The 20,869-nt window shown below is 58.2% G+C and overlaps 1 protein-coding gene across 1 annotated transcript; it reads right to left on the bottom strand.

Moving 5' to 3' along the window:
- Positions 1–296: 296 nt before the first annotated feature.
- On the bottom strand, positions 297–19,339 carry GGT7 (gamma-glutamyltransferase 7; the record flags this gene model as incomplete). The annotated part of the gene is made up of 15 exons (XM_084271634.1): positions 19,152–19,339; positions 16,036–16,262; positions 14,942–15,093; positions 13,560–13,674; positions 12,987–13,054; positions 11,931–12,004; positions 11,308–11,501; positions 9,027–9,114; positions 8,205–8,332; positions 5,527–5,615; positions 4,671–4,823; positions 4,058–4,175; positions 2,970–3,107; positions 1,979–2,078; positions 297–460 (listed from the first exon to the last, which is right to left on the bottom strand). The coding sequence occupies exons 1-15, from the start codon at positions 19,330–19,332 to the stop codon at positions 297–299; spliced, it is 1,989 nt and encodes a 662-aa protein (XP_084127760.1). The 5' UTR covers positions 19,333–19,339.
- Positions 19,340–20,869: the final 1,530 nt, after the last annotated feature.

The following is a 20,869-nucleotide window of genomic DNA, read 5'->3' as shown; positions in this document are numbered from 1 at the left end:
GAATCGTGAGCAAGACTCTGCTGGAAGCTCCCTGTGCTCCTGCAACAGGCCTGAGCCCCCTGCAGTTCACATGGCTTAAAACTCAAATAAATTAGAAAAACCTAAACCAGAGTGCTGGGTGCAGGTGGTGCCGAGCGCTCCGGTGCCGCCAGGGGTGAGGAACGTGGGGAGTCTACTCAGCGGTGCGTACGCGGGGCGCCCGCCCCGGGGATGGAGAAGGGGCCACATCAGAACATGCACGTCACTGGGGTTGGTCTCTCTACGTCTCGCTCAGTGAACAGGGCGTCTGGGGGGTGCTACAAGATCGTGGCTCCGGCAGCGTCCGCGCTCCTGGGGTCCTTCACACCAATGATGAAACTGTTGGTTCTCCTGGCTCCGTGAACCACAGACACCACTTGGACTTTGTCCACTTGATGGCCCCTGGTGACGAGAAGCTCAACGTCCTCCTCAGGGAACTCACCTGTGGGGATTGCAAAGGAAGAGCCCGTGACCCAAAACTGAGCCACCTTGGGTGCAAAACTCCCTCCTGACCCTGCCAGGACCTGCCCTGTGGAGGGAACTGCCCTCAGCCTCCTTGGAAGGGCGAGCCCAGTGCTTGGGGTCTGGCTCAGCGCCCGGCACCAAGGGCTCTCCCAAGCTGGGCAGCGCTCTGCTGCTGGGGAAACGAGGGGATCCCAAAGACCACCGAAAGGTGGGGAAGAGCCTCCTCTTTGGGAAAGGGGGAAAACGGTGTGGGCACCCTGTGGCAGTTGTTGCAGAGCACGGGGCTGTCCCTGCCTGAGTTGGTCAGCTGTGAGCTGTGGCACAGGTACCAGTACTAACGGCTCTCAGTCAAAACAGATGCAAAGCAGCTCAGAACAAGCTATAGGAAAAAGAAGTTGCCAGGCAATAAATTTGGGCTCCCAGCAATGTTTCTTGCTCTTCCAGCCAGCCACCTTAGGTTGGCTGTTCTTCTGCTTTGATTTTGTTCCTCTGATGTGTGTGATTTCTGTGTGAAGAAGCGCGTGTGTGCCAGGGCTGGGGGTGCAGCTGGGCAGGCCCAGAGGGTGCAGGGAGCCCCTTGCAGTTGTTTCAGCTACGTACATCCCAGATGTGGCTGAACACACAGTGTGTGATGGCAAATGTCCAAACCCACAGACTGGGACCTTCTGAAGCTTTGGATTTCTTTTAATTACATTCCAGTTCCCAAGTCTGCAGGTCACACGCCACAGACAGTTTTAGATTCTCCTCTGGACTGGGAGGGAACTTTGAACTGGAAACTGTGGCTACTTTGTGAGACATGAGAACGAGAGGTCACTTCTGGTTCACTCTGGTAGGGTTTGGGGCTTTGGGAAAAACACCAAACAGACCACAGCTTGTAATAACAAGGGCAGGAGCTGGCAATAGAGTCTCCTCAGTGTAAGCATTGGGGCTACCTTCCCAGCACTGCCAAGCAATGAGCTTTGCCATAGTCCTTCTGCTGGTGGAGTTAAGGGACATGCACTGGGAACTGGAAGAGTATCGTTTATGGTAGTGGCACTAAAGTGCAGGAAGCTCCACTGGCTTTGGGGACCTGTCCAGGTGAAGCTGTGGTCGTTGTCTTGTTTATCTGGTATCAATGGTATCAATGATACCATGGTATCAATGGTATCAATGGTATCAGATCCCCAAAAGGTTTTAAGGACAGGACAAGCCTGCTACCAGGGGGTGTGCTGGGGCAGAGCCTGGGGAGAAGCACCTCAAGGAGTTTGGACAGGTGGTATTGGAGGGCCAAGAGAGAGGGATGAGGGAGAGGGGCTCAGCAAGGGCTCCAAGCTTTGGCAAAGCGAGGGTGCCACTCTTAGTCTTCCCCAAAACCCTCCACACCCCCTGGGGACCCTAAAACCCACTGAGCTGTGTTCTGGGCTGTTGCACCTCCACGTGGTGTGCCAGGAAAGCCCCGCTCCTCCTCCCAGCCTGCAAGATCCGTGGCTGCAGCACAGCCTGTGCTCATACTCACTGTCGACCTGCAAGGTGTTGGACTGAAGCTGTGGGTGAAGTCGGCCAAGTGACAAACTTTCACTCAGATTCTTGTTAAAAGTCAAAACGTTTACCAGGACCTGCATTAGAACAGAAGATCCTCAATAATTACAAAACCCCCAACTGACCAACCAAAACCCAAAACAATGAGAAAGAGGAGAAGCACCTTCCTGAGCATCCCCCTATTTGGTGGCTCCAACATCTGCAGGCAAAGTGAATTCTGAACCATTGACCAAACTGAGTGACCCAATGCAGGGTGCTGGGCACACAAAGGGGCCCTTGAAACACGGCTGGTACATTGCTGGTGGAAAAGTGGTACCTGCTCAGGACTGCATGGGCTTTCTGTCACACAGCTCCTGCGAAATGAGGAGAGGCTGTGTCTGGGACATGAGGTAATCTCTAAATACATGTTGGCCACACATGTAAATTCAGGATGGGACTTCTCCAACAAAGCATTAGGAAGCAATCACAGAGTCCCAGAATCACCAGGTTGGAAAAGCCCTTTAAGCCCATCGAGTCCAACCGTCCCTGTCCTGTGCTGACCCAGATCCCTGAGCACCTCATCTCCCCTCTGTTAAACACACCCAGGGGTGGGGACTCAGCCCCTCCCTGGGCAGCCTGTGCCACAGCCCCACAACTCTGCCAGGGAAGAACTTCTCCCTCCCATCTGCTCTGACCCTGCCCTGGCACAGCTTGAGCCCATTGCCCCTTGTCCCATCTCCTGCCACATGGGCAAAGGGACCAACCCCCCACCTCTCTGCACCTTCCCTTAAGGCAGCTGTAGGTGATGATACATTTAGCACAGGACAGGGACGGTTGGACTCAATGGTCTTTAAAGGGCTTTTCCAACCTGGCGATTCTGGGATTCTGGGACATTAGGAAGGGAGTGTCTGTGCTGCAGGAGAAGACCCTACTCAGTATTGAGCTCAACAGCTGCTCTGAGGGGGAGGATGCTGGGATGCTGCACTGACCTGGACGATGCCGCTCAGGGCTCTGTCCCCGTGGTCTGCTCCCAGACACAGGTACGTCCCGCACAGCCCCTCCGAGGGCCTCACGATCGTGGGCAGTAGGAAAGACAGGGGTCGTTTCCGAGGCTGAATCAGATTTTCCTGCAGTTGAAGACACACCAACACATTGCACTGAGCTGGAGGAAGCTCTGTGGCTGCCCCAGTCGCACAGGTTCACTTCCCACTTGTTTTGCTCCAGCCAGAGATCGCAGCTGTGCAGGCTGATGGGGCTGACGTGTGATCACGCTGTCTGATGCTAACAGGAGCCATCCCATCCCATGCTGTGGCTCCCTTATGGAAAGAACACAGAGCCATTCACCCACTGAAGGCCACCCCAGCAAAGTGGGATGTTTTTCCAACACAGAATCACAGAATCATAGGGGTTGGAAGGGACCTTGAGAGCTCATTGGGTCCAACCCCCCTGCCAGAGCAGCTCCCCAGCTCATACTGCACAGACAGGCATCCAGACGGGGCTGGAATCTCTCCAGAGAAGGAGACTCCACACCCCCTGGGCAGCCTGTCCCAGGGCTCCCTCACCCTCACTGGGGAAAAGTTCTTCCCCATGTTGGTGTGGAACTCCCTGTGCTCCAACTTGCAGCCACTGCCCCTTGTCGTGTCCCCACAGACACTGAGAAGGGGCTGGCCAATTCCCCCTGCATTCCATGCTGAAGATACTTATAGACATGAGCAGAGGAAGCGACATGGGAGCACTGGGAGCCACCCGCCCTGCTCTGTAACTGTTTCTTTCTGAGACCCAAAGAGTTGTTTCTCTGCTGTGACTTCCAGACCCACCAAGCAGCCCTGGATATGACAAGAGACCCTGACCCCTGACACTTGAAAGCATCTGGACTGCGGCGACTCACGCAGCCATCGGTAACCCGCATCATCACGGTAACCTTGAAGGTAAGGAAAAACCCAGGAGCTTTCTACAGGCTGCTGTTGCTCAGGTATTAACAAGGTTTTACAGAGCCTCCCTGTTGTGTAGGAGAGAACAAAACTGTAGAGAATGGTACAGGCAGCTGGAATGAAGACTTTGTCACGTCATTCCTTACCGGCCTGGGAATGGAGTGGTTCATTGTTTTATTCTGCCAGGAGAAGTCCAACATCTGGCTGTTCAGGAGGACTCCAGAGGGTGTCATTATTCCACTGCCAAAGGGACGGTTCAAAGAACTGAAAAGAAACGTGAGGAAATCTCATGAAAGTCCCCCCAGGGATTTCTGTACACCTTGAGGCTTTCAGGGCTTCAACTTTCCATCCTGTCTTAGTTTGACAGAGAATTCATGGTGGTTCTTTAGTGCTGGTAAGGCACAAGGAGTGAAAGGCTCCATGAACTCAGGAGCAGCAACCCTGTGGGTAATAGCAGCCCTGTCCCTCCCTATGTTTAAAGGCTCCTCTCCAGGTGACCCAGGTCTTCATACCCCCACCAGACCTCAAATCTGGCCATCACCTCTTCTCCACAGAGCAGATTCAGGCCAATCCAGACACGTTTTACTGCCAGGGTGCTGTAGGACCACACAGGGCAGAGCAGCACCAGCTCACACACCTCCACCCAGTCTCCCCCTTCCTCCTGTGCAGGACTAAGTGGGACAGAGCAGCCCAAAGTGCCTTTGTCTCTCTGCTCCCACACTCTGAGTACATCTTGGAGGGAAGCACTAAATCCTTTACCTTACAACTGCAACAATGAAGTCATCAGGTCCCATGACCAGGACCTGGCTGGCAGCGGGTCCGCTCTCCACGGAGAAATGGGGCATGGGGAGCTCAGAGGAGAAGGACTGGGAGTCATTGATCAGCTGGCGCAGGGAATTGGCTTCGGATTTACTTCAGTGATGAGGGAAAGAGGAAAGAAAGCAGTGAGCAGCCTGGGGAGTGGAGCACTGCTGGGTGTACACCTCTGGGGGGGTACACCTAATGCAGCTACAGCGGTGTCTCCTGAGCAGCAGGCACTGGGGACAGGGAGCTGCTTCAGGTCACCCAAGGGAAGGAGATGAGATGGCTCAGTCTGCACAGAGAGGCAGCACTGTGGGGGGACCCCCAGCTCTGTCTGCCCATCCCAGGGACAAGGGATGGCACCACCCAGCTGGACACCAGCCCCCCAGCTGGCAAGTCAGGGCCAGCTCTGGCCACCGACCGTGGCTAAACCCAGCTTGGAGGTGGGAGGCTGGGCTGAGACCCCAGGCTAGGCTGCTCCCACCCAGCTGGGTGCTCTGCCAAGGTGGGGACAGGAAAGACAGACATGACACATGTGGTCAGGACCACGTGGACAGCCCTTTGTCCCACCTGCTGAGAAGGGATATTTAGAGGGGTGAGAAAGAGGGAGGAACCTGCCAGATCAAGCTGGCTCCAGGCAACCCCTGGGTGAGGACATCCCAGGACCCATCTCAGAGCCCCGTGGTTGCTCGAGGACTGACCTCAGTAAAACAGAGGTACCTAAACCCCTGGTTCCCCTGTGCACTGAGAGAGGGAATGCAGGGAAGAAATCCAACCACACACCTGTCACCACACCTGTCAGCCTCAGACCTACCTCACCATGCCTTCTGCTGCACGAGTGACAGACACATCATCGGACGGGTCTCCCAGGCTGCTAGCCAGGCTCAGGGCTATTTTCAATGTCTACATTGAACAAAGAGAGAAAGGAAGAGTTAGCCAGCCCTGGAAAGGCAACTTCTGACACTCCAAATGGGAACAGGTATCTGCTCTCCTGACATGTTGGCTAAAACCTATGAAGGAAATGTCTGGAAGCCTGGTCCTGGGACTACCCCAGCATGAGGGGCTGCCACACATGGGTGTGAAGACCAAAGGGCATTGCAAACTGTGTGCTGGGGAGCTGAGCACATCCAGCAGTGTTTGCACAAGGTGGAACACACCTGGCAGGAGCTGGGCAGCTGGCTCAGCCCAGCTCAGCAGCACAGCTGCACTGCTGGTGGCAGAGAGGGTCACCAGGATGCCACTTAATCTGTGTTCCCGTTCCCAAGCGGTCCTAACAGCAGAGAACACGCTGAATCCCAGTGGGACAGTGGGTCTGGGGCTCACCATTGCCTCTGGATGGCAGCTCCACTGGCACAGCACCTCTGCCAAGCAGAAGTGAGCTATGCCACCCACCAGCAGCTACCCACAGCCCCAGCTGTAAGTCATCCAGACAGAAAGCATCAGTCCCAGCACATCTCAGGGAACGATGGTGTCAGGAGAAGAAGGGATCTGGTCTCTTGCACATGAACCCTGCCTAAGCCATCCATCAAAATGGGAAGAAGCAATGTCAGAAGACACTGTTCATCCAGTTTCACAGTGCTGAACCAGAGGAGAGCCACAGGGAGAAAGCTGCTCTTCCATCCCACCAGCCTGTGCCCAGCAGCACACCAGACATCCCACTCTCAGGTCATGCCAATTTAACCCCAGGTTCAAGAGTGCAGGCAGACATCTAGGCCTGGCTTCTCTTCCAATACACACCACACTTCAACATCTCCTGGAGTGCCACCCCAGTCTCCTGATGCACAGTGTAGAACACAACTGACTTGTGAAACAAGAGGACCACATCCACCCCACTGGCACAGTCTGGGGACGGCTGTAGCAGGGCTGGACTATCCGGTGCTGACCTGGTGCTGAATCTCAGCCACAGGCTCAGCTGTGTGATGCCAAGTTATGAGGGTTACACACCTTCTGAAGCCCTTTCCCTGGAGGCTGCTGCTCCTCAGAGCTGGGACCCGATCACCAACAGGTGAAACTCCTGGGCTGGTGCAAGCACAGAGCAAACAGCTTCTCCCAAAGCCTCCTGAAGAGAGCTCAAAAGTACCTCCAGTGAGTCAGGCTCTCTGCCTCTGCACAGGCCTGGCAATGAGTTTACACCTCCAGTTGTTGCACTTCTGCTGAGAGGCCACAACTTCCAAGCACCCACTGCCCTGTGGTTACATCCTTGTTTGGAGCTCCAGCTGGTGAGACCCAGCTCTGGTTCTGTTACACAGCCAAGAAGAGAACTGCTTATGGAGCAGGAAACAGAGCACTTGTTTGGCTTCCTGGGCAGCTGCAATGTTTTGGTAGGGCTGTCAGCACTAGATACTGGAAGAGTCATGATCTGGACCACTGAAATCACGAGATGGGCTAAACTGGTGGATGAGAAACTCCCCATGAGCCAGCAGTGGCTCTTGCAGCTCGGAAGGTTAATGGTATCCTGGGCTCTATCAGCAGAGGGGTGGCAGCAGGGACAGGGAGGGGATTGTCCCTCTCTGCTCTGCCCTCGTGAGGCCCCAGCTGGTGTCCTGTGTCCAGAGCTGGGGCCCCAGTACAAGGAAGATGTGGGGCTGTTGGAAAGGGGTCAGAGGAGCCACGGAGATGATCAGAGGGCTGGAGCAGCTCCCCTATGAAGAGAGGCTGAGGGAGCTGGGCTGGTTCAGCCTGGAGAAGAGAAGGCTGTGGGGGGAACCTCACTGCGGCCTTCCAGTACCTGAAGGGAGCTTATAAGCAGGAGGGGATTCAACTTTTTCAAAGGATAGACAATAGCAGGACAAGGGGGAATGGATTAAAACTAAAGGAAGGAATGTTTAGATTAGACATTAGGGGAAAGTTTTTTACAGAAAGAGTGGTGAGGGGCTGGAACAGGCTGCCCAGAGAGGGGGTGAATGCCCCATCCCTGGGGGTGTTCAAGGCCAGGTTGGATGGGGCCCTGGGCAACCTTGTGTAGCTCCAGGCCTGGAGGTTGGTGTCCCTGCCTGTGGCAGGGGGTTGGAACTCTGTGATCCTTGGGGTCCTTTCCAACCCATGCCATTCTATGATTCTATGAAAATGTAAAGATTTAAAAAGTCTATAAAGCATGGGGTCAGTTTTCCTTCTCACCCCCATGCACAGGGCTTTGCTTGCAGCATCCCACTGCTGACTCCCCATGCAGTGACCCAGCAGCACTCTAGTATGGCTGGAGCCACTGGAGCTGGAGGGAGCAGATGGGACCACCCTCAGCTGCTGGAGAGCATTCTGAAGAGACAATCAAGTATGAGAAAGGGGCAAACCCCACAGGCTGTTCTTCTGAAAAAGCTCTGCCTAAGCAAGAGAAAGCTCAGCTGAGCAGGAGGCTCCAGCACCTGCACCTACCTGAGGCAGCAGCAGAGCTCAGACTTACACCTTAGCAGTGTATTTGCTCATTCTCCTCTGGGAATGAACCACAAACATCCCTGTAGCAGCAGAAATCCAGCCAAAGGTGAAACCTCCTCTTACCTCTGCCATCCAGTGCAGGATATTCCCCCTGGGTGCTTGACTCGTGATGTTGAAGCCCTCGAGGATGTTGAGCGCTGTGAGCAGCGCGGGACCCGCGTGCGGCGGCGGGGGACTGAACACAAGGTGACCTGGGAAAGGCAGAGGGGAGGAATGAAGCTGCTTTGGTCAGAAACTGTCCAGTTATAAGACTTGCCCCTAAGGAGGGAAACCTTCCAGATTTGAGGGAAATAATGGAAAGCAAGATGATGTGAGGAGGATCTCCCAAAAGGCTCCTGTTGTTTCTCTCTGTTTGTTTATGGGGGGGTGAAGGGAGCCCAAAGGGGGATGGGTTTTTACACCCCAAATTCTGTTCTTGTTGGTTGGCTGGTTGGTCTCTGGGCCACAGGAGGAATGGAGATAAAATGGGTTTGCAACATGACAGCTGTTAGGGAGAGTGAACACAGGGATTTCTGGAAAAGAATGACATTTCAGAAACCTTCTGCAGAGAGTAAGGTGTTGTCCCTTGTAGGTCAGCTCTGGGAGCTGTGCTCAGATGTAGAAACTAGCCCATGGACCAGCTTCCATCCAACATCATCATGCAATCTTGCTGCATCTTTCCACTCTAACACCATCAAAACACCCCTGCTCACCACCCAGGCCACCACTTCAAAGTGCTGAGAGCCTCCTGAGCTGCCTGTGAAGTGCCAGTGCCAGCAGGCAGCACTGGGAAGCTCCTGGAGGGCTCTTCTGCAGACACCTCAGTGCAGCTCCAACACTGACTCCTGGTAAACGCTGCCAGCACCTCTTGCCAGATGAAGCAGACCTGTGAGGGGTCAGGTTTACCTCGATACACCGTGTGGACAGGATCCTCCACTGTGACGCTGTAATTGCTGAAGTCTTCCTCCACCAGGACTCCTCCATGGTTGTGAACCTGTGTAGGGGAGAGATGTGGCACACACAGATAAAGCTGGGTCAAGGCTTTTGGTGTTCCTGGTGCTGGCCTGGGTGGACACGCTGTCAGGTGACACTGGAATTCCTGAGCTAAGTGCCAGGTTCCTTGGGATCCCCTGAAAATCCATGCTCTCCTGGCCTTGGAATCACAAGGCTGGAAAAGACCCTCAAGATCATCAAGTCCAACTGCCAGCCCTTCACCACTGTAACCACTGAACCATCTCCCAAAGGCCCTCGTCTGCCTGTTTTTTGAACATCCCCAGGGACAGCAACTCCACCCCTCCCTGGGCAGCCTGTTCTGATGCTTCACCAGTCTTTCCATGAAGAAATTTTTCCTAAGGTCCAATCTGAACCTCCCTTGGTGCAACTTGAACCCGTTCCCTCTTGTCCTATCACTAGTGACTAGGGAGAAGAGGCCAAGCCCACCTCACTACACCCTCCTTTCAGGCAGCTGTAGAGTGTGGTCAGGTCTCCCTCAGCCTCCTCTTCTCCAGGCTGAGCAGCCCCAGCTCCCTCAGCCTCTCCACTACATGTCTTCCACCACTGGGACTTGATGGAGATAAGGTAAGAGCATCATAACTGCACTCTGCTGATCTTAAAATCCCCTGCAGTAGGTAATGCTCTCAGGCAGCACACAGGCATGACTGTGCTCATGGGCCAAATCTTCCCTTCCACGCAGGAGAAGCCACACAACCTAGTGAGAGGTTCTGCTGGGTGAACTGCTGCTACCAGTGCCTCTGGTTCTCCATCCAAAACTGGGCAAGGACGTATAGTGTGCTCTGATTTCTACCCCAGCCAGCTGACTTGGCATGAAAAACCCTTCTCTGGCAGAATTGGATGAATGGCTGGAGCACACTGAGGGGGGAAGCACACCAAGCCTCCCCAGAGCTGCAAGAGGTGATGTGTCCCCTGCTTGGGATCCCTGCTGCCTTCCCAAAGCAGTCCCAGGCCAGGTTGAACCCAGTGGCTGCGATGAGCAGGCAGGTGCCTGTGCCAGGGCTCCCTGGAGCCCAGCCAGTGGAAAGTCCCAGCGAAGCAGCGGGGAGGGGACAGGAGCTCGATGTCCCCGAAGGGGACAGCCCTGGCCAGCCACACACTGTGGGCACCGTCTCAAATTCCCCAGAGAGCACCTTGTGCCCCCATGCCTCCCCCCGCCAGGGGATGGAAACAAAGGGCAGGGTGTTTGGAGCTCTGCTGGATTTCCCCATATCCATGTCCTCCTGGTGCTGGACAATACCCTGGGTGTGGGAAGCCAGCGCTTCGCCCTGCAACCAGAGCCGGAATTGCGCACTCCGCCCCGGAGCCTGCCAGGGTCGCTGGTGTTGCAACCCTGGGCCTTGCTCCACCACCGAGTTCATCCTGCCCTGTGCAGCCTTGGGTCAGGGTGATAAAAGCAGGGTTTGGGCTTGGAGATGCACCACAACCTTGGGACTTCTCCTGTTCCTCGTTCTCCAGCTCTGCTGTGGCCCAGGTGAGCTGCAGGAGAAGATCTCCGAGCGCAGAGCTCACACGTGGCAAAGGCCTGAGCTGAAGGAACCCACTCCAGATTGCTGGTGGCTTGTTCAATGAGCATCACTTGAACCACCACGGTAGGGAAAACCAGTGCTACCAACCACCCTGACTGCAGCTACACAGGTGTAAGGGTTGTTGGGGGGTTGTAGCAGAATAATTCCTTTGCTTGTTGCTGCTACCTTTTCCAGAGCACCTCTAGCAACAGGACTCAAACTAGGGGAACCCTGGGTGGGACCAAGCTTGTCTGATGCTCTGCTCACAAGGCTCAAGGATTTATTTTTAAATCATCTTCCTGGAATCTCTATCTTGTGGTCCCATTAACACCAGAAATTGGCTTCTTAACAGTGGGGCAGCTCTCACTGTGGGGCAAAAGGGGGTGACACAGCCCAGAGGGGTCTTCTAATTGGGATTTTTTGTTTCCTTCAAAAAGCCAGTCTGTTCTGGTTATAGAAGACATGGAGATTCCCATGGGCTGTGGAAGTCACAGCGTGCCACTTACAGCCCTCTGGTGACAGGGACTGGAAAGAAAAAGGAGGCTCCAGGCACTCGTCCCCATCTGCTGACACCTGGCTACAGGTCATCTCCAGCCCATCACCAGGCAGGTGGGAGCCCAGCCTGGGCTGTGTGGTCTGGGGCAGGGACACAGGCAGGCATGGCTCACCTCAGAGATCATCTCCTGGGTCAGGTTCCCAGTGTAGAAAGCTGATGCCCCTTCTGCCCCCACCAGCTCCAGGACGGCCGCAAGGTCCGGGCGCCTGACGAACATGCCAGGCAGCAAGGGCTGCCCCTCCGGCAGGAAGACCTCCCGAAATCTGTCTGAGTAGTTCAGGTCCTTCAGCTCACTTATGGCTTTGGCTGTGGGAGAGAAGGGGAAGGGCATCCAGAAGAGCCGTGGCACAGGGACACGCGGGGGACCTGGAGCCACTGTGCGCCTGATGGGGATGTTGGAGATCGGCTGCTGCCTCTCCCGCTGCTTCAAAACCCGGGGGAGGCTGGATCACACACCCCTTAGGGCTGGGAGGGACACCCAGAGAAACCCCAGTGCTCCTCCCTTTCTGCCCAGCACAGGCTGCTCTGCCCTGTCCCTCACCAGCCCTGGGAAAGGGCTCCAGTTTCGCTGCCACCACGCTCTCCCCTCCCAGACCGCAGCTCAGTGTCCAACACCATCCCTCTCCAGGTCCAAAGAGCCTTAATTCCCCATGGATGCCCATCCACATCCCCAGCTGCCCTGCACCCGAGTGCCCCTGCACGCTGAGCAGCCCTGGTTCCCCATCACCTACTCACCCAGGTCATGCGTGACGTTGAACCCGTCCTGGGCGACACCGGCCGCGAGACCCAGCAGCTCAGACCATGGGAGTCTACCCAAGGAGAAAGGACAAGGAGAAACGTGCTTTGGAGGGGTGCAGCAGGGCAGAGAGACATGCTTTGGAGGGGTGCAGCAGGGCAGGGGTGTGGGGAGCGAGCGCAGGGCTCAGCCCCGTGGGCAGGGGGACCTGGCTGTGTGGTCAGTGGTGGCCAAAAGGAGCACTGAGCTTGCAGTGGGTTGTTTCTTTTTAACAGGGTCACCTCAGTGCCCCACGCTGTGCACCAGAGCCCAGTGTCAGTGCAAGGACGGGCAAGGGGCTTCTCTGGAGTGAAAATCCCAAGCCAGGCCCCGTCCCTGAACACATCACTCTGATCCCTCCCTCCTGTCCCAACGGGGCACACAGGACAGCCACACTTCCCAGGGTCCAGCTACAGAGAAACTGAAAACACACAGATGTACATGGAAACATCAGGCACCTGCTTCTAAGAGTTCACTGTCTGTCTTGATACAGAATCACAGAGCTGCAGGGTCGGAAGGGACCTCCAGAGCTCATCAGGTCCAACCCCCTGCCAAAGCAGCTCCCTAGGACAGACAGGGCACACAGGTCGGTGTCCAGATGGGGCTGGAATATCTCCAGAGAAGGAGACTCCACACCCCCTGGGCAGCCTGTCCCAGGGCTCCCTCACCCTCACTGGGAAGAAGTTCTACCCCAGATTGGTGTGGAACTCCCTGTGCTCCAACTTGAGCCCATCACCCCTTGTCCTGTCCCCACAGACACTGAGAAGAGGCTGGCCATACCCCAAATTTTGCTTTCCAGAAAAGCCAAATCAGCTGAATTCTCTGTTAACTCAACTACCAAAACCTGAGCATTTTTCCACACAAGCCCCTGAGTACCCCACAGCTGCTGGTTTAATGGTTTCCAGGGATGGCTGAGAATGTGCTCTGATGGGAAGAGCTCACGTGGTCCCCGCAGGAACCCAGGGCAGGGCCCGTGCAGCAGGAGCACAGCCCGTGGGTGCCAGCCTGAGCCTTACCTCCCGTGCAACTGGTGCGCCTGCTGCATTCCCCGTATCGTGCCGGGCACCCCCACGAGCAGGCCGGGCTGTAAAACAGGAAGGACAGCAAGCTGCAGTAGTCCCCTTCCTATGAGGACACAGGACACAGTCCCCAGCTGCAAGTCAATGTGTTCACGTGGGAAGTGCCCATGCTCTCTTTAGGAGGGGGAAGGGCTCTGTAGCAGGGAATGAGGGGCTTTGGAAGGAAAGAAGCTGATTTAATCCTGGTCTCAACTCAGTTTCCTCAGGAGAAATAACTCAGGAGCAACACAGGATTGTGCTCCTTGCTGGGACTCCTGCTCTTCTGGCTCCCCACTGCCAGAGGGACATGCCTCGTTGTTCCCCCCTGCTGCTGTTGTGGGGCTGCCTAAGAAGTGTTTTCCCTGTGCTGCCCATGTCCACAGGGCTCGGGACCACCCACGGAGGGAGAAGCCTCTGTCACTTCCCCAGGCATCCCCCCCCCTCAGCCCCAGTGTTGTGGAGAGGGGGAGAGCTGGAGACACCAGCCAGCTACAGCCCTGGAGGGGTCAGCCGTGGGACGCTGGTCCTCACCTTGGAGTGCTTCTGCAGGTCCCCTTCCAGCGGGATGCCCAGAGGAGCCACCTCACGGAAGTCGATCACCCAGCTCCTGTTCTTGCGGATGTCGTGGACCAGCATCACCCCACCCCTGCAGGGAGACAGGGTGACGGCACGGTGCGGCTGTCCCTGCAACAGCCCGCTGCCGGACCGCCAACACGGAGAGCGCGGTTGCCACTGGGGCTGGGACCAGTCCTGGTGTGATGGGGCCATCGTAGGATGTCACCAGCCTCAGCAGCGCCCCAGGGCTGGCCCTTGGGGCAGGGAAATGCTGCTGCCCTTCCCCAGAGAGCAGCTGGGGACCAGGGAGGCAGGGCCTGGTCAGGGGCTGGGTCAGGGGGATGCTGGCTGTGTTCCCATGCCGGGGTGGGACTATCTGGGATCTTCTTTCTAATCCCAGCAGTGTTGTAACAACGCAGGGGGTTGCTTTCAGCAGCGGTGGTGGCACAGCCTGCTGAAGCTATCAGGTGGCGGTGGTTTATGCAACACTCCTGAGACCTCCTGCAGCGCCCAGAGCCCCAGGCTCACGTGGATGCCACCCAGGGGTGGGTGGCAGGGCCACCCCTCACTGCCATGCGTCCTTTAGCTGCTGCCTGGAGCTGGGCTGGGAGCTCAGCCTCCTGCCACAGCAGAGCTTACAGAGGGAAGTGCTCTGTGTCTGAAAGCACCGGGACTGAGCTCAGGGGCTCCAAGCTCCCAGCACACCCGCAGGGGCGTCCAGCAGTCCTGTGGTCACTTTTGCCCCTCTCCCAAGCCTCAAGCTTGGAAATCCCCTTTCCAAGGGGGGACCTCGGCCTTCCAGTCCCTGAAGGCTGCTTATAAACAGGAGGGGAATTGGCTTATAAAGGGCTGAGACTGGCAGGACAAGGGGGATGGAGTGAAGCTGAAGGAGGGAAGGGGGAGATGGGATATTAGGGGGAAGTTTTTTTACAGAAAGAATGGTGAGGTGCTGGAACAGGCTGCCCAGAGAGGGGGTGGGTGCCCCATCCCTGGGGGTGTTCAAGGCCAGGCTGGATGGGGCCCTGGGCAACCTTATGTAGCTCCAGACCTGGAGGTTGGTGTCCCTGCCTGTGGCAGGGGGGTTGGAGCTCTGTGATCCTTGGGGTCCCTCGCAACCCAGACCAGTCTGGGACTCTATGATTCTATGAATTCCCTGGCAGCCACACCTTCTCCCTCCCTGGGGATGTCTGCCCTTCAGTGCCAGCCCAGAGCACAGGAAGGGTGTCTGTCCCCTGGCCACAGAAACATCTACCACCCGAAGTCAGAGACCTGGGACTCGTGCCGCCGCGAAGGCACAGCTCAGCTGGTGGGGACACAGCCGCGGGTGGCAGCACGGGGGCCGCGCGCTCCACACCTACCCGCCGATGCCCGAGCTGTGGGGGTGGACAATTCCAGCGCAGAGGGTGGAGGCGATGGCCGCATCCACCGAGGAGCCCTGCTTGTTGAGCACCCCGATGCCCAGCGCCGTGCAGCGGGCAGCGTCCGTGACCACGGCACCGCGGTGGAAGATCTGCCGGGAGAGGAGAGCTGTTGTGGGGCTGCCCACACCTCCACCCAGCCCCGTGGGATCTCAAGCCTGAGGTCAGTGCCAAGGTTGTGGCTGATCTGCATTTTCAGGTGCCTCCTAATGCCAGTGGGAATAACACGTCCCTTGGCAGGTCCCTGTGCCGGGGCAGCTGTGGCTGCTCCGCATGTACCCACGGCCACCAGCTCAGCCCACAGACATGCTAAGCTGGTGGGCCACATCACCCCCCATCTTCCACATCCCCTGTGGTACAAACACGAGCCAGAGAGTCCTGGACAGCAATGAACTCAAACAGAAAAGCAAATCTCATAGGTCAGGCAGCCTACAGAGAGGATGATGGTGACAACTGGCCCTTGGCCTCCCTCGGGCTGCGGTCCTTGGCAGATGTTCTGCAGGAAGGTCTGACCCCATGGCCAGGCTGCCTCTACTGCTCAGTTCAGCGCTGGTCTGAGGGACAGGTTACCAGGAGGTTCAGCTCTGGTTTTAGCTATTCCCCTGCTTGATCCTGGACGGATCCTTCCAGAGGTGAGCCTGGGCACACAGATCCATGAAGCTCTCCAAGTGGAGACGGATGAAGGAGGATTGCTTTCTGAAAGCATTCACACCTGGCTCAAACCACAGCTGGAGACACAGCAGCAGGGCTGCCTGTTTCCCCCCAGCAGCACCCCAAAACTGGCCAGGCAGAGCCACCTACACCCCAGCCGTGGGGCAGGTGCCAAGAGCCCAGCTCTCCTGAGCACAACCCCCAGACACAAGAAAAAGCTTTTTTGGGGGGGACTCAGAGAGAGAGACTCAGAACCCAGGGTCTCACTGACACTGGCTGGGGCTCACCAGCTCTCACCCCACTAAACTTCTAGCAAAGAGAAAATTTAGGGAGCTTCTCCTGTTTTCAGAGCTGAAGCCTGACTGCGAAGCCACTCATCTTACCTGTGGGTCCCCAAAATAGATCTGCATGATCAGGGCCACCGTGACCCCCGTGGCGAAGGTCAGGCAGGCAGTGATGATGACAGTCAGCCCGTCCTGCCGGCAGCTGCAGTCTCCAGAGAAAGGGTCCTTGCTGGTCTCCTGGAGTGGGGACACGTCCTGGCTTCCCATCTCGGAGGAGGACGAGGGCAGGCGCTGGAGGCGCGCAGACTTCAGGAAGGAGTCTGGGTCTTTGTGGGCAGCAGGGGGAAAACAAGTGTTAGTTATTGAGCAACACGGGGCTCTTATTGCAGTGTTTACCCAGCACTAATTACATTACACCGTGCCCCTTCAGCAAGGCTATTACCTTCCCTATTGATCCCAGCTCTCAAGAGACTTGCTGGCTCAGATGCTGCTTTAGGTCTTTTTACTGATCCCTTCCTTTAGCTCTAGTTACTGCAAACTGACCTCTCTGGAGATTAAGAGGGGCAGAAAAACCTGAATTTTGCTCCATTTCAGTCCATTCATCAGTCTTCAGTGGTGGGCCCACAGTTACTGCTCCATTTGGAGGGGTTCTTAACACAGCACTGACTTGCAAACAGGTCTCTGAAATGCAGCAGGACTGAAGAAGAGGAAATGAAGAGACTTTAAAAAAGAAAACCAACCCCAAAGCAGCCTTATTTGGACCTAAGCTTGTGCTAAAGCATCTGAGCAAAACAGAGGCAAAGCAGAACGTGTGGCCTGGGCACAGGAAACCCCTCTACAGAAGCATGGCAAAGTGAGGGCAGACAGGAGCAAACCTGCTCACCGGAGGGCCTTGGGGCATCCACCTGCTCTGACGCAGCAAAGGATCTGCTTTTAACTCCTCAGTTCCTCTGATGAAGCTCACTGGGAGGAGAAGCCGCTCGCCAGACACCCAGCTCCGTGGTGGCAAACGCAGCGGGGCAGGGTTTGGCTGGGCACCCACCAGACAGCAACCGATGCTCAGCGGGGTGGGAAAGTCTCTTCTTGCTCTGGAAGAGACACCTCGAGTCTCTGCTTGTGTCTGCTGCTGCCTCTGTGGTGGGAGGGCGCTGGCTGAGCGTGCCCTGCCCATGCACGGGCGCTGCCGGGCACACGGAGCTGCTGGTGCAGCCGTGGGGACGTGCCCGTCTCTGCCAGGCACCAAACAGGACCAAGCAGCTCAGGGCATCATCCAGAGTCACTTGGCTCCATCCAGAGCCATTCCTCCTCCACGAATGTTTCTGGAGGCTGCCGCAAGCCAGCGGGGGCTACAGTGCCCCACGTTGTCTGTGGTGGGAAGAAGAGGAGCACGGCATGGAAAATACAAGCAGCTTGTCCCTCCACACAGGAGATGTTGCCCAGGCTTGGGGCAGCAACCAGACAACCCCACAGCCCCCAGCCCCCCACCTCCGTGGGCTCTGGCAGGCAGCACCCCGCTGGGGACTGCCAGCCCTGGTCTTCCTTTTAGAAGACCTCCTGGGTGCAGCTCCTGGGGCCAGGAGAGGAGTGAGTTTTTGTTTCGGTGATGCTGCAACCAGAAGTAAAGCCCCTGCAGCTCACTCATGGTGCAGTGATTGAGGACTGTGACAGGCTCAGCCTTCCCAGCCTGCGCCTCAGCACACACCGAGCCCCTCACCAGCACCTCTGGTCTGAGCAAGCTGGGCCTGCAGCACGTGGGCAAAGCAGGAGGCCTGGCCAGGGGTGGGGGGCAGTGGGCTGGGATGCCTCTGGTGCAGGGGTGCTGGCTGGCCCGGCAGAGGATGCCCCTGGGGAGGGACTTCATGTACAGCACCTGGCACCCCCATGGGGAAACAGCGAGGAGTGGGCTGGGTCCTCTGCCTGACCCCAGTGCTCTGCTCTGGGTGCCAGCCCAGCATGAGGGGACAGGAACTTCCAGGGAGCAGCCACGGAGAGGACAGGCCACGGCCCTCCAGGGTGGCCTCTCCCACTCAGGCACAAGTCCCTTCATTCTCTGCCACACACATCCCGTATGGCCTTGGGCAAGTCACAGTCTGAGACCAGCAATGGGGACAACGGGGTCATGGCTCAGGGACAGGGGGTCAGTCGGGAGCACAGGGGGCAAGGAGCAGCCTGGGAGGACAAGGCACAGGTGCCATCCCTCCACCAGCATCCAGGTGTGGAAGAGAAACCACCAAACCCTACTTGGCTTCAGAGGGGGCTGTGAAGGAGATGCGGCTTCACCAGGGAAGCAGCACTGTGGGGACCCAGGGCCACCTCAGTGCTGGAGCCGCTGCAGAGGGGACAGCAGAGACGGGAGCCGCTCACAGCTCCGGCAGGTGCTGCGACGTGGGACCTGTCAGTCCTTTGGGGGGGTCTGTCCCCAGCACCGACAGCACCACAGGGGCTTCTTCCTTCCAGCTGAGATCTTCTGAGCAGTAAAACCCACCAGCTGGGGTTCCCTTCCTGAGGGTTTGGTGGATCACGAGGCATGGAGGAGCACAGGCGGCTTTGGCATCGCACACGCCGGGGCAGGAGAGCAGCAGCTCCTCCAGCCACCCCACGCACGGGGACCCGGGGACACCAAGACCCCACTCCCGGCAGGGGGGTGGCACAGCCAGACCCACACAGCACCCTGCTCGTGCTCTGCACCCAGGCGAGAGGCCCTGGGCTCTCGGAGGGGCTGCTCCTGCCAACACTGGCTCCAGCCCCACAGCACAGGCCGGCGAGAAGGGGCAGTGGGAACGTCACCCGGCAGGACAGGGGGCACGCAGGGCGGCTCAGACACGGGCCTGGAGGTTTTGGGGTGCAGGGGGCAGCCTGCGGGCTGTGGGGCAGCCCCGGGGCTGGGGATGCTTTGCTCGGGGAAACATGGCAGGCGGGGGAAATACCCGTTCCTCTGAAGGGATTCTCGGTTACAAAGAGGCAGAGGGTGCGCTAGGGACCACCCGGCTTTATTACGGGGCGGGAGGCAGCCCCGCCTGTCTTCCCTGCCCACGGATCCCGCGGGGGAAGCGACGGGCCGGGGAACGCGGGGCCGCGGGGGCCGGCGAGCCCCAGTTTCCCGCGGGGGGGCCGGGGGAGAGAGGGACCCCCCCGGGCCTGGCCTGCGGAGCGGGGGCCCGGGGGAGGGCCGGGGGCATGCGGGGCCGCGGGCGGGCTCGGCCGCCGCCCCTCACCCGTGTCCTGCTCGCCCAGGAACGCGTCCTCCTCCTTCCGGGCGCGGAGGCCGCCCTCGGCCGCGCCGCCCGCCTCCTCCTCGGGCAGCCGGGGGAAGCTGGTGATGCTCATGTAGTCCACGGGCGAACCGGCGGCCAAGGCCCGCTGCCGGCCTCCTCCCGCCTCCGCCGGCACCGCCATCGCCGCCGCTGAGCCGCCGGAAGGGGCCGGGCCGGGGCGGCCCCGCGGCTCCTCCCCGCGGCGGGGGGCCGAGGGGAGCGGCCGGCGGCGGGCGCTTGGGGCCGGGGCTGGAGCCGGGCCGGCGGCCCGGGCGCTGAGGGGGCGGCGGTGCTCGGGGGCCGGGCTGAAGCCGGATGACCACAGCGAGTCGGAGCTCCCCTCGGCCCGGCCCGACGCGCTGGGTATCAGCCTCTCAGGCCGGCCGCGCCTCCCGCCCGGGCCAGACCTCCGGGGCAGCTCGGTGCCGTCTCCGGGAGGCTGGAGGGTTCCCCCAGGGGACTTCGTGCCGGTGCCTGGTGCCCTCGCGTATTGAAACAGACACTCACACGGCGCCCCGATGGCCAGGGGCGCCCCAGCCCCGGTGCGATGCCATCGGCACCAGGCACCGTGACACTGCCCGGGGGCAGCGCAGCCTGGTCCCTCTCGGCCCGCTCGGCCTTCCAGGACAGGCCTGTCCCGCATGACGCCTGGGGACGAAAGCTGCCGGCCCCGGTCCTCCCCACAGCACAGCACAGCACAGCACAGCACAGCACAGCACAGCAGGCTCTGGTGGGTGTCTGCAGGTGGAGCTGGGGCCGGGCTTTGCCCTGGAGCCCACACTGGGGCCAGGGAACCAGCGGGGCTGCGGTTACCAGCAGCTCCCCTTTGGCAGAGCTTTGATCCTGGTTTGCACAGGCATTTCTGAAATCAAACTGGCTGGAACATCTTATTCCCGCCCCCACTCCTGCTTCTTTCCAAGGCTGATGTGTAAAACACCAGTGAAATCACTTCCATGGTGTGGAAGAGGTTGTTTCGCTCTGGGCTGAGTAAAACGCTTCAGGTCTGTGTGAGTTCCGTCCCCCGCAGCACCCCCAGCCTTCCCCTCAGCTTGGCACGGCTGCTTGGCTGTTGGGCTGCCAGAACTGCAAAATCCACCCTCTGCCCTGGTCTGTCCCAGGCATCTGTCGTTCTGGGAGATGGAGCATGTTGAACGCTGGGCTCTTTGGCTCTGGGGAAGTCACCAGAGAGGTACGTGTCCCACTTTCTCATCCTACAACAAGCCAGCTAATACTCCCTGCTCTTCCCTGCAGGAGCAGCTCCACTCACTCCCTCTTCCTTAACACAGGCCAGGTTTCACTATTGCCCTCCAGCAGCCTGAGGGTACAATGGGCATTGCCAATTATTAACTAACTACTCATGGGAGGCCAGTTTGGCTTCTGCAAGCCAGTCCCAGCCTGCTCTGTTTTCAGCCATCTCCCCAGCCTTCCCCCTACCAGCAGCTGGAGGTGATCCCTTCCCCACCACAGCAGCTCCAAGCCCAGGAGCTTTGTGCACGCTGGGTCCTGCTCTACCCATTTGCCTGGAGGAATATTAACACATCCTTAAAATGAAAGAGCCCAGGAAGTGTGGGCAGAGCCCCTGCTGTCCCAGAAGGTCTCAGCAAACCCTCCCGTTGTCTGACAGACGTGTGACAGTGCCTCAAGACAAAGGTCTACTTCCCGCTCCATGGGGCTTTGAT

This window comes from Gallinula chloropus (assembly GCF_964237585.1).
Source record: "Gallinula chloropus genome assembly, chromosome: 16".
In the NCBI taxonomy this organism is placed as follows: Eukaryota; Metazoa; Chordata; class Aves; order Gruiformes; family Rallidae; genus Gallinula; species Gallinula chloropus.
Note: the sequence above shows the minus strand (reverse complement) of the source record. Positions and strands in the feature narration are given on the sequence as shown.